The sequence below is a fragment of the Myotis davidii genome, unplaced genomic scaffold (genome assembly GCF_000327345.1).
Source record: "Myotis davidii unplaced genomic scaffold, ASM32734v1 scaffold379, whole genome shotgun sequence".
Lineage (NCBI taxonomy): Eukaryota > Metazoa > Chordata > Mammalia > Chiroptera > Vespertilionidae > Myotis > Myotis davidii.
This window is the reverse complement of record NW_006290553.1, coordinates 1,626,329-1,639,123: the sequence shown is the minus strand read 5'-3', so window position 1 is coordinate 1,639,123 and position 12,795 is coordinate 1,626,329. Positions and strand designations below refer to the sequence as shown.

The 12,795-nt window shown below is 42.4% G+C and overlaps 1 protein-coding gene across 1 annotated transcript in view; it reads right to left on the bottom strand.

Annotated features, from left to right (window-relative positions):
* Window positions 1–12,795, bottom strand: part of CD96 (CD96 molecule) — an 87,767-nt gene that overhangs the window by 14,960 nt on the left and 60,012 nt on the right. Inside the window, exons 9-10 of the mRNA XM_006763612.2 lie at window positions 1,521–1,589; window positions 521–592 (exon numbers count right to left, since the gene is read on the bottom strand). Of these exons, the coding sequence (XP_006763675.1) occupies window positions 521–592; window positions 1,521–1,589 (141 nt within the window). The remainder of the gene's footprint in view (window positions 1–520; window positions 593–1,520; window positions 1,590–12,795) is intronic.

The window sequence follows — 12,795 nt, the reverse complement described above, 5'->3', positions numbered from 1 at the left end:
CCCCTGCTGCACAGCAGCTGCAGACCCTACAGCTGCTAGGTGGCCAGATTAAAAGTAAAAAATCATTTCTGTGCCTCACCTGGGCTCCCTCTTTCATTTTTATTAGTGATAGTATGGATTCTGCTGGGATGCTTTTTCTATAGATATACTAAAAGCTTGCACTTCTACCTTGATTACTTATATCTTTACTCAGATGTCACCTTAAATTTAAGGTATTGAAAAGCTTTACTCTATTTAAAATAGGAACTCACTCTGACCCTTTATTCTCACTGTCTCCCTTTGCTGCTTTATATTTTCTATCTCACTCATCATTTGTCTGTCTTTCCTCAACCAGGATTTGGAACTTAGATCTGTCTATTCACAGATGCTGCCCAGCTCCAACATTAATGCTTCAAATATGGTAGATTCCTTATAATTATTTGCTAATATTATGAACAAACCACACAGGAGTCACTCAATATGTGTGTTGGAAGAATGAATGGGGCCCAAAGGACTAAAAGGGACTCATGGTAATACTTACAGTTTTTGATGTCTTTCCCACTGGAGGTCCGGGAGTAGTTGAAGCCTTGGGTAGTCACACTGGAATTGCCCGCTGTAAGACAAAATTTCCAGAATCCAAGCTTTTTATAAAGATGTAATTTAACTTTGCTGTGATGTGCTGAATTTTTAATCTATGTGACTTTGGGGAAATCTGAAAATTGAAATATGCTTCCCTATGCAGTAACACTAGCTGGCATATTGAGGGAAAGTTCAGCACTTGTGTTTAGTGCCAACTAGTCATAATTTACTTTCTTTTCCTGTCCTTGTAACCAACTCAGACGACTAGGAGTGCTGTCAAGACTACTTAAATATTATCTTAAAATCGCATGACAAATAAAAGGTATCTATAATAATAAAAGCATAATATGCTAATTAGACCAGACAGCAGAATGATCTTCTGGATGTCATTCCAGACATCCTTCCTGATGAAGCCGTGGTGGTGGGGGCCAAGGCAGAGGCGGTTAGGGATGTGATCAGGCAGGCAGGCGAGCAGTTAGGGGCGATCAGGCAGGCAGGCAGAGGTGGGTAGGAGTGATCAGGCAGGCAGGCAGGCAGGCAGGCAGATGAGTGGTTAGGGGTGATCAGGCAGGCAGGCGAGCAGTTAGGGGGGATCAGGCAGGCAGGCGGGGGTGGGTAGGAGGGATCAGGCAGGCAGGCAGGCAAGTGGTTAGGATCCAGTGGTCCCAGATTGCAAGAGGGTACAGGCCGGGCTGAGGGGAACCCCCATCACAAATTTTGTGCACTGGACCTCTAGTAGTATAATAATTATCACTAACCTTATTTTTAAAATTATAGCGATTGTCATATCAATATATAGTGACCAGGTTACAAATTACAACAAGCAACTCAAACCCAAAATATCACCATCAAATGAGGAAATACAGCCTTTTGTCCAAACCTCCACATTATCATGTCTGTAGTAACACTTGTGAGCCTGTTGTCTCTTTTGAATCATTTTTGGAAAGCCTTGCTATACTCACTTTGAGGTGTGTTGTTTGGAGTCAGGGCGCTCACATCTATAGGGGCCATTGAAGACGTAGCTAGATATCCTAGTTCAAAAACAAATTTTCCAAATTGTCATAGATATTCACCTTCACATGTTTAACTCTGCCACTATGATGAACCAGGGTGGCATGCAGAGCATGGGATATTACAGCTGGAAAGAATCTCAGTGAATACACGGTATTCACTTCATTTTATAAATGATGAAATTGAGTCCAAAAGGTACATGCTTATGGTTACATACTGAATATTCAACATCATTAATTTGATACTAACCCAGTCTCCTAACGCCAAGTGCATTACATTCATACTTTCAAAATGTATTGTTACAGTATTGACTGTCTGACAGACTCTATTCTAATGGAAATAAAAATAAAGACAAGGCACTCACCCTCATGGAACTCATAGTGAATCTTCACAACTGTGTATAATGTTTTAACATAGTAAATAGGGTTTTGTATTTACATTAATTCCTATCATTCAGAATCACCTCTATCTTTTATAATCTATCATTTCCCATTCTCCTTCCCTCTCTCTTCCCCCTAAAATGAAAGAGTAGTTCATATTCATTTGAATATATCTCTTCAGATGAAGCAAATTAGATTAAGAAAAATACCTAACCACACTCATTTAAAACACGTTTCTTGGAAAGACAAATTTTCAATATATTTTATTTATGTGCATTTTCCCTCTGTTCCAAAACATTATTTAGGTGGCTTACATAAATATGCAATGCAAGAAGATAAAATAAGTGGAAAGGAAAAAATAAGAGTAAGGAAAATATAGTTAGGAAAGGTATGTTGAGTCCTATTGAAACCTGAGTAGAGATAGTATAAAAATGCACTTCTTGATGTCATATACTTTTGGTTGCTGTGTGCCCCCCATTTGGTGAGAACTTTCTAGTAACAATGCTAATAAATAAAGTATATATTATGCCATCAATGAACATCATATGGTCAGTCAATTTTTAAGAAAAACACAGCTATTCCCTTTATGGTAATTAAAAATAAATTTCTCCCACCCTTGATACAAAGAAATATTGTATAATGTTTTCAGTCTTCTCAAAAAAGATCCTTACATTCTGACAGCCAGCATGCTCATGACCCCTCTAGCTTTAGAGGCAGTGAGTGGCACCCCAGCTTCCCAGGAACCTCAATTCTGGGAAAGGGTATGCCTCAGATAGAAAGCATGGGTAAGCAAATCTCTGAAAAATATATGTAGGATAAATAAATAAATTGGCAGTGTGGTTTATGCATCTATAAGGAGTTCAGCTATAGACATGATCAACCACAATCGTTTTTGCAATGCAGCCTACCAATGAACATCAAAGATATGCTAAACCCCAGGTGTGTTAGAAACTGACTCAGATCATGCTGTATGAGCAACTAAAATTGGCAGCCAGCCTGAGAATAAGCAGAAAAAAATGTTTTAAAGACAAGATATGAATAACTTTATTTCTGCAACAAATACTTATTGAGTGCATAGAGTAGGGGATGAAATAAAGAGGAACTTGCCTCTGCCCTCATGGAATGCCATTTAGAGAGAATAAAGGTCAGTGTGGAAGACCACTGGCTGATCACTGAAGCCAGCCCTCTTCTTTCTGGCACAGATACAGTGAGTAGAATTCCTAGTCTCCTGTGTGGTTAAGTGTGGACTGTGAGTGATGATTGCCATTTCAAGGCCTGACCTATAAAGCCTCCCACACATGATCCTGCGTGAGCTTTCCTCAGGTGCTATTCAGCTCTTATGGGGCAGGGAGACTTAGAAGGCATAACTTAAAGGAGACAGAGCTGCCGGCAGCCTGGGCTCTTGAATGACTGGGACAGAACACCCAGCCCTGGCTTGGCCCTTCATTGGCTATTAATGATAAACGGACTTATACTTTATCAAGTATAAATGAACAAAAGAAAAGTTTAGAATTTTTTTTTTCAGCACCATCTGCTTGTTTTTTTTTTAATTTTATTTTTTATTACAAAGGGTATTACATATGTGTCCATTTTTTCCCCCCGCCCAAGACAGTCCCCTAGCCTCCCCTATCCCCCAGTGTCTTATGTCCATTGGTTATGCTTATATGCATGCATACAAGTCCTTTGGTTGATCTCTTACCCCCCTACCTCCTGCCCCCGAACCCTCCCCGGCCTTCCCGTTGCAGTTTGACACTCTGTTTGAGGCAGCTCTGCCTCTGTATCTATTATTGTTCAAAAGTTTATAATTTTGTTGTTACTGCAGTTTGTTTCCCTTCCTTTGCAAACAGTAAAATCCTATTTGCAGTTCAAGGTGATAGCGCTATCTGCCATGGAGAAAATGCGGTGTACTATGGGATTCCGACGAGGGAAACATAACAATAGAAGTGGGAGCTCAGGAAGGCTTTCTGGAAGTAGTGACATTGCAACTAGCCTGCAGGATGACAGATATTCATTAAGAAAAACCGGGAGTTAGGGGAAGAAAGAGGAGAAGCAAGGAGAAAAATATTCCATGCAGTGTGAACAGAAAAGGTAGGAGAGGACTGAAGCCAGTTGAATATGTTGAAGATACTTTGTGCACAGTAAAGAGATGCAGATGGAGCCCTGGCAGGTGTGGCTCAGTTGGTTGAGGGTTGTCTAGTTTAATTCCCTGTTGGGGCACATACCTAGGTTGTGGGTTTTGACCCCCGATCAAGGTGAGTGCAAGAGGCAATCAATCAATATTTCTCTCTCACATCAATATGATCTCTCTCTCTCTCTCTCTCTCTCTCTCTCTCTCTCTCTCTTTTCCTCTCTCTCTCTCTCTCTCTCTCTTTTCTCCTCTGTAAAATAATAATTATTATTATTTTTAAAAAGAGATAAGGATGGAAATTTAAGAAGAAGCTATATTCCAAAGTCCCATGGAAGAATTGACATTCAACTGGAATGTACAAGATGCTCTAACCTTAAGGGTAAGTCAGTGGTAGCCTGAACTATACAGTGAAGGCTCAACAGAGCATGGTTAATGATTGGACATAGGAAGTAAAGAAGAGAGAGAAGTCAAAATAAGTCCAAGATGTCTGTCTTGGGCAGCTTTCTGACTCACGCTAATATTAACTGAGGAAATAAACAGAGAAGAAGCAGTTTTGGAAGTGGCCAGAGACACGAAGACAAATTAAATTTTGGACACATTTATTTTGAGTGCATATGAGACATAAAATTCCAGCAGAAGTCTGACCGTGTGAGTTTGAATCTTAACTGTGAAACTGAGATGCAAATAGTATTTATGAGACACCAGCCTGTAGACAATAATTGAAATAGCTGTACCAGGGAAGGAGGGTCCAGGGAGGAAAATGGGTCTAATAGGGAACAATGAATACTCCTTTTGTATAAGGGACTGGCAGAAGAAAAGAAGATTGAAAGGAGGGTCCAGAGAGGCAGGAAGAGAGTATGTGGCGAGAGAGAAGCCAAGGTGACTGAGGTGTCCAGAAGCAGGGCAAGTCAGTACAATTTAGCAAATATTTGTTAGCGAACACTGTGTGCCAGTTGCTGGGTCAGTGATGTCCAACACTGCCAAGAAGACAGTTTCCATATAGCTCTCAACTGCTAGAAAGCCACTGTATCAGGCCCATCAACCTGTATACAGAGTCTAGGAGACAGATTTGCAAAGCACTTGAAAGCTTGCAAAAGCATTGCAAATTATGTATTAAAAGCTTGAATTTTCAGAGCAAGACTCTCTGGGTTGAGTCCTGGCTTAGTTCTAAGTTAGATGTATGATCTTGGGGAAGTCTATTGATTTTTTTCTCTCCTCCTCCAATTCCTCACTTGTAAAATAATACTTCTCCAGTAGGGTGATCACAAAGGTTGAGAGTCATTCCTATCAAGTTCTTAGAAAAGTGCCTCCCATGAGGTTAAGTGTTGAAATGTAATATTAGAAGCTGCAAACTAGGGCATCCACAGTTTAGTTCAGGTGTTGAAAATACAAGCATGTCCTACCAACAGGAGACTTGAATCTCCTGATGAGTTTTACAATTGCCCATTTCCCTTGTTCTTTCTAGGAGGTCCATTCGAGGTAACTAATCTCTCCTTCCCCAGGCTGACCCGAGTCAAGAACTACATCCCAAAAGACTGCATCATAACTGGGTAATTGGCAGGGTGAAGAGAGTGGCAGCTTTTAGGGGCATTAGCTCTATGATGGGGAAGTAATTTCTGCTGGCAGTTACCTACATCTCCTCTTTCAATTCACTGAGCCATCAGTAGTTCAGATTCTTGTGTAGTAATTGTAACTTCTAGCTCACTGACTCCCCCACTCGTCAAAGAGGAGGGCCCAGCAGAGTCTATATAAAGAGCAGCTATGCTTCTCCTTGGTTATAATTTTATGAACCTATGGATCACAGAGTTAATTTAAATTTTATTTCTGTCACTGAGACGGCTTTATCTTTGTCCCTCTGTAGCAATTTCTTCAGCTACCTATTTTTTAAATTTTGTATTGTTATGTACTTTTTAAGTTATGTCATTTTGGGAGCAAGGGGATTGCCATCTTAGGCCCAATCCCCCGGGGAGCAGGCCTAAGCCAGCAGGTGGTTATCCCCCGAGGGGTCCCAGACTGCGAGAGGGTACAGGCCTGGCTGAGGGACTCCCCCTCCCCCCGAGTGCACAAATTTTGGTGCACCGGGCCTCTAGTCCTATATAATAAAAGGGTAATATGCAAATCGACCGAACTGTGGAATGACCAGTCACTATGATGTGCACTGACCACCAGGGGGCAGACACTCAACGCAGAAGCTGCTCCCTGGTGGTCAGTATGCTCCCACACGGGGACCACCACTCAGCCAGAAGCCCAGAAGCTAGGCTCACAGCTAGGCTCACAGCTGCAGCAGTGGTGGCAGGAGCCTCTCCTGTTTCCACAGAAGTGCTAAAGATGTCCAATTGCCCATCAGTCAGACATCCCTCGAGGGCTCCTGGACTGTGAGAGGGCATGGGCTGAGCTGAGGACCCCCCCACCCCACCCCAGTGCACGAATCTCGTGTACTGGACCGCTAGTGGTGATAATAAAGACAAAGAAAAAGAACTAGGAAATCATCAGAGAACATTGCATTTATTTGTAAGCTACACTACTATTACCTAGACATCTCAGGCTACTAAACAATTGCCAGCCACCTTTTAAAATACCTTTTACTTAAAAGCAACTGAAATTTTCCCTAGGAAGTTCGATTGCCCACACTGAGTGGCACTGAATAGTTCCATATGATTTAATTCTGGCAGAAACATTGTAACCCTGATGAAGTATGATAACTTTACTGGGAATTTCATTTGTATTAAACTGATTGATTAAATGATCTTTTCTTGAGGTCAGAAAATAATGTGACAAAAATCCTTGCTTACTGCGGGTTTGCTGTAAAAGAAGGAGAACTTATTCAGCTCCATGTAATGTGTTGTTTGTGGACCACATGGGAGGAGGAACATGTGCATGCTACCTTGATCTTCATGTCACTGTATCTCTTGCCTGGCTTAGATATCATTGCTGCTCTATGCTTCCTCTCACAAGCAGGCCTGTGGAGTTTGCTGAGGGCTGAATATTGCCAATAAGCTGCTAGGAACAAAAGGGTCACTAAGCTGAGAAATCCAAATCACTATCCTAAGAAAACCAAAGGTCATTTCAGTCTTATTGGTCTCCAGCTGAATTTTGTTTGGGTCTTGTCCTGAGGGTCTGAACCAGATTGCACAGGTTATTGAAAGAGTGCTCCCTTTACTATGAGACCTTGTTCATCATATAGAAGGCAAAGCTGACATCACTTAGGGAACTATCTAGTTTCCTAGATAAATTAAATCCCACTCACTCCCCTTGGCTTTACACCATGATTTAAGGCTAAGAACTGTGGCCTCTTTTTTTTTTTTAACGTTCTTATTGATTTCGGAGAGAGAAAGGGAGAGGGCGAGAGAGATAGAAACATCAATGATATGAAGAATCATCAATGGGCTGTCCCCTGCATACCCGTTACTGGGGATCAAGACATAACCCAGGCATGTACTAAGACTGGCAATCAAACCATGACCTTCTGGTTAATGGGTTGATGCTCAAGTACTGTGTCACAACAGCCAGTCAAGGTCCCTTGGCCTTATATGAGCTGACCTCTAACAATATCCACATTGTTACCTCTTATGACTCACTGCAAACATTCTTTCATTTCAACCAGCATTTGGGAAACTCTATTTTCCAAGCATTGTGCTTCCAACTAGGTGGGCTATCATTTCCCCTGGAGTTTAAGTTCGTGGAGGATATGGACATCAACCAGAAAATCAATCCAAACATGAGAACACATGAAAGAGGGAGGGCTGATTCAGAGTTCTAGAAATGCTTTCCTGAAAAAGTAGCAGAAGAATTGGGGCAAGAGGGGTTCTGGGGGGGTGGTAGTTTGCAGGCCACAGCAAGTCAAAGGCCCTGAGGGCAATCTCACATGTGTGGTTTAGTGATAGCAATGTGTGTACCTGTCCATTCCTGGTGGGCCTTAACAAATCTTCAAGGAGTGCTTGTACTGTGTGATATTGTGGGGTATAACATGTCTCCATTCACAACCATGGCCTCAGTAGGACAGTGATCTAAGTAGGGTACACTGGTGGTAGCAACACTGCTTATTCCTCAGTGTTTTATTGTTTTTAAATGAAATTCCTTCTTAAAGCCTGACCAGGAACCTCTGTAATTATAAGAGAACATATCTATCTCCTGACATCAACTAGAGAATTTTTAAAAAATTGTATTTGTATTACTCCTAGCCAAGTCTTTAAAGGGCTCATTGATTAAGATGAAAATCAGTAATCATGGAAGATGGAGAACATAGATAAGATTTTAAAAAGTGCAACCAAAGATGAGTTTCAGAAGCAAAATCTGAAGATATAATAGAAGAAAATAGTGATGAGGTAAAGACTTAAAAATTAATATAAACTTAAAATGTTAACCAATTTATAAAAAGAAAGTAAACACAGTAACGTTCTCATATAAACAAGAACTCAAAAAATACTTTTCTTGAAAAAAGTTACCCAATTAAAAGGTGCCATCTGTAATACTTTTAACAGTAAAGATAAATTTTAAAAATATCTTTGAAGGACCCACTAAATAAATAAATAAATAAATACTGCAATCAAAATAAAACCTTCAGGGATGGAATGATAATAAAGAGACTAGCAGTAAATACTGAAATAGGTAAAAATAAATTCATGTTGGTCACATATTTAAGTATCAAAGTTAATTTTATCCTTCACAACACAGCAAAGTCTCTTCAACATTTAATAGTTGGTTCTATATTATAACTTAGTATGTATACAACTAATGTGTCAAACCCAATGGAAGAGAGTTGTTTGCTGGTTGCTTATTTATTCTCCAGTTTGAGTGTTTAGTGTTTTAAATCTTATTAGCAAATCTTATTACATTATAATGAGTTGTTTTCAGGAGAGTGGTTCAGGAGAAAACCCTTTGTACAAAATATATTGTTTATATTATTTCATAAACTACCATGAAGTTAGGTAAGTTGGCTTAAAACCTTTTATCATTTCCATTTCTACTCTTAAAAAAATTTCTCACTAAAATTAAACATTACCCCTTAATATTATCATTAGTAATTCAATTAAGTCAAAAGACATCTCTAGTCAGTTCTGAGTGGAATAGAGAAAACAGAAACATGTTCTATGAGAGCTAATTTTACTTGGGTCCTTATGACATCAAAGCAGAAGCAAATCTCTTAATCCCGAATACAGCCGTCTTTCCAGTAACCGCTCCTTTCACTGCTAGAGGAGAGACAGGAAAATACATGGTGGGTCAACTGGGGGAAATCCTACATAATAAAAGACCAATATGCAAATTGTCCCCTGGACAGGGAGTTCTGCTGGAGTTCGACCACTTGCTCTGACATGTGCTGACCACCAGGTGGTGGCGCAGAACATGGCATGCACTGGCAATGCTGCACTGGCAGCGGGTGGCAATGGAGGTGCTGCAGGCCCAATGGGCCCCAAGGAGAGCACGACCAGGGCGAGATGATGAAGCAGGTGAGTGGGCGGTGCCAGGCCAAGGCCACTGCAAGCCACTGGTTGCCAGGCAGGGGGTGATCGCCCTTTGATACAATCACCCCACGGACGCCAAGCTCCCAGGCACTGAGGGAGCTGGGCAGGGGCCCGATGCCCTGCCAATCTGATCGCAGGATCAGCAGCAGAGGTGGCAGGGGGTGGGGCTGCAACCGGGCTCTCTCAGCCCCTGGGAACCAGGCGGTGGCAGGGCAATTGTGGGCGAACAGGCCCTGCAGGCGGTGACTAGCAGCAGTGTTTGGAGAGTTTATGTGTGTGTATGCTGTAAGACACGGGTGCAATTTCATTCTTTTGCATGTCACTATCCAGTTTTCCAAGAACCATTTATTGAAGAGACTGTCATTTCCTGTTGTGTACTCTTGGCACCCATGTTGAAAAGTAGTTGACCAAATATGCTAAGGTTTACTTCTGACCTTTCTATTCATTCTATTCTATTGGTCCATGTGTCTGTTTTGTTTTATTTTGTTTTAATATATTTTTATTGATATTTTTAGGGAGAGAAGAAGGGAGAGATATAGAGATATGGAAACATTGATGAGAGAGAAACATCAATTGGCTGCCTCCTGCACACCCCTCCTGGGGATGGAGCCACAATATGGGCATGTGCCCTGAATAGGAATTGAACCAGTGACCTCTTGGTTCAAGGGTTGATGCTCAATCACTGAGCCATACTGGCTGGACATCTATCTATCTGTTTTTATGCCAGCACCACACTGTTTGCATTACTATGACTTGGTAGGTTGGTAGTAGAGTGAGAAATTAGGAAATGTGATGCCTCCTCAGAGCTCCTGGCCTGTGTGCCCTGGAGGATGGGACAAAGGGGACCAATGCCTGACTCGGGTTGAAAAGGCTATGTTTGGAGCCAGTGCTTGGCTAGCAGTGCTAAATGGGCATAGAGAAGAGAGATATGACCATGCTGAGGGAAAGGAGCACTTTTCCTAAATAGGAGGCCAAGGTACCTATTTCCCCAGACAAAACTGGAGTTCATGCAAAGAATTCCCACCCTGGGAGAATACCTAAGAGGAACAAAGAAGCCCCCAAATGAGGTAGGCTTCCAAAAACTCAAGGGCTGCAGGAAGGGAAAAAGCAGGAAATGGAGGTGAGGTATGACCTGTATCAAAGGGACAGCAGCCACAGGCCAGTCACAGATTTCTGAGAAATATGGAAAGTGCCCCATGAGTTCAAGATGACCATTTTTATTCTTCCCATCCAGAAGGCACCTAAATCAGATCACAGACAGCATGAGAAAGAAGGTCTGTCCCTACCTACCTCTCCCCCTTTTTCTCTACTTTATGATCCCCCAAAGTGGGTTCAAGCCAATAGCTAGGAGTGGAGGAGAGGAAGAAGCCAGGAAATCACAAAGACACCTCCTGCATCACTCCTCCACCTCCACTGACATAAAGCACATACCCTCCTGTCCCAGGCTTCCACAGCTGACAGACTCAGGCTTGGGAAGGGAGGAGGGAGAGAAGTTCTGGACTGAATTAACCTTTGCAAGTTTTGACATTATATTTGATAAGACTTTTTAATTATTGATAGGGGTCTGGTCTTGTGACTGAAAGGGACCAGACAACATTTATTATGTAAAAATCACACAAAAAAAGCAAAGGAGTTGGCCTGAAATGTCTTTTTGAGGCCAGAAAGAAATTATTCAGTAGAACTCATTTGGTCAGGGAATGATGGAAAAAAAAGAAAATTAGTTTTTGCTAACCTAGCCAGGCCAGCTTATTTATTAACTAACTGCAAAGGTAAAAGTTATTTATACATTCAGGCCATTACTGCTTGAGTGATCTGATTAGTCAAACTCAATTATCCAGGACTTCACATTATTCCTATGTAAAATCGAACCTAAAAATGTAACTTACTTTCTCAAATAGTAATATTTTTCACTTCGCCTTCCACTCCATCAACATATCATCTATTGGCGAGTCACCTAATCTTTTCAACAAATGCTTAATTGTACTCCATCAATTACAACACCTACATCAATTCCTTCACCTGCAGCACAAAAAGCCTTTAAACCTATACCACCATTAACTGGAGAATTGCACTTAAAAGAGTATAGAGTGACTAACAACTACATCTAAACACACTTAGGTCAGCCTCATCAACCTCTGATATCAGGATGAGGTGGATGTTGACCTTCAGGCCAGCATAAAGCAGATGGATAGCATGAGATTCTAATCTCTGCACAAGACCCTGTCTACACATTGGAGGCAGGGTGTTTAGGGAAACATGTTTCTGAATGACTAATGACAATGTGTGTTGTTGGAATACTGGTCTACAAAAGGTTTGCAGGACTCTTTAAAATATATACTAGAGGCCTGGTGCATGAAATTTGTGGACTTGGGGTTGTCCCTCAGCCCAGCCTGCACCCTCTCCAATCTGGGACCCCTCAGGGGATGTCCAACTGCCAATTTAGGCCCAATCCCACATCCCTCTCACAATCCGGTAATTCAGGCTCCCAACCACTTGCGTGCCTGCCTGCCTGATTGCCCCTAACCACTTCTGCCTGCCGGCCTGATCACCCCCTAACCACTTCCCTGCCAGCCTGATTTCCCCCAACTGCCCTCCCCTGCTGGCCCTGTCACCCTCAACTGTCCTCCCCTGCTGGCCTGGCCACCCCTAACTGCCCTACTCTACAGGCCTGGTCCCCCCCAACTGCCTTTTCCTGCTGGCCTGATTGCGCACAACTGTCCTCCTCTGCCAGCCATTTTGTAGTGGCCATCTTGTGACCACATGGGGGTGGCCATGTTTGACCATATAGGGTGGCCATCTTGTGCGAGGGCATGATGGTCAATTTGCATATTACCTCTTTATTATATAGGATTAGTGACCTGATGCACGATTCATGCACATTGAAAGGAAATTAATTAGAAGGTGGCCAATGGGGCAGGACTGGGTGAGATGGGACAGACATGCACTGGAGCCAAGGTCCCTCCCTGGCATTTGTGGAGTGAGCAGGGTCCCTCTAGAAGGTGGGGTCCCTCAGCCTGGCCTGTGGGGATCTGGCTGAAACTGTCTCTGTGACATCCCCGAGGGGTCCCAGAGTATGAGAGGGCACTCTGCAAAGTTGCTGTCGTACAAGGTGTGGAACACAAATGCAAGTGTGCAGTAAACCAGATTCGGGGCCAATAGTGCCCCAGCAACGACATAACCCACAGCCGAAGGTGGAATCATGTGGCCCCATGAGGAATCAGACTCCCTCCTCTCTGATTTTGGAGTGTGTCACTGG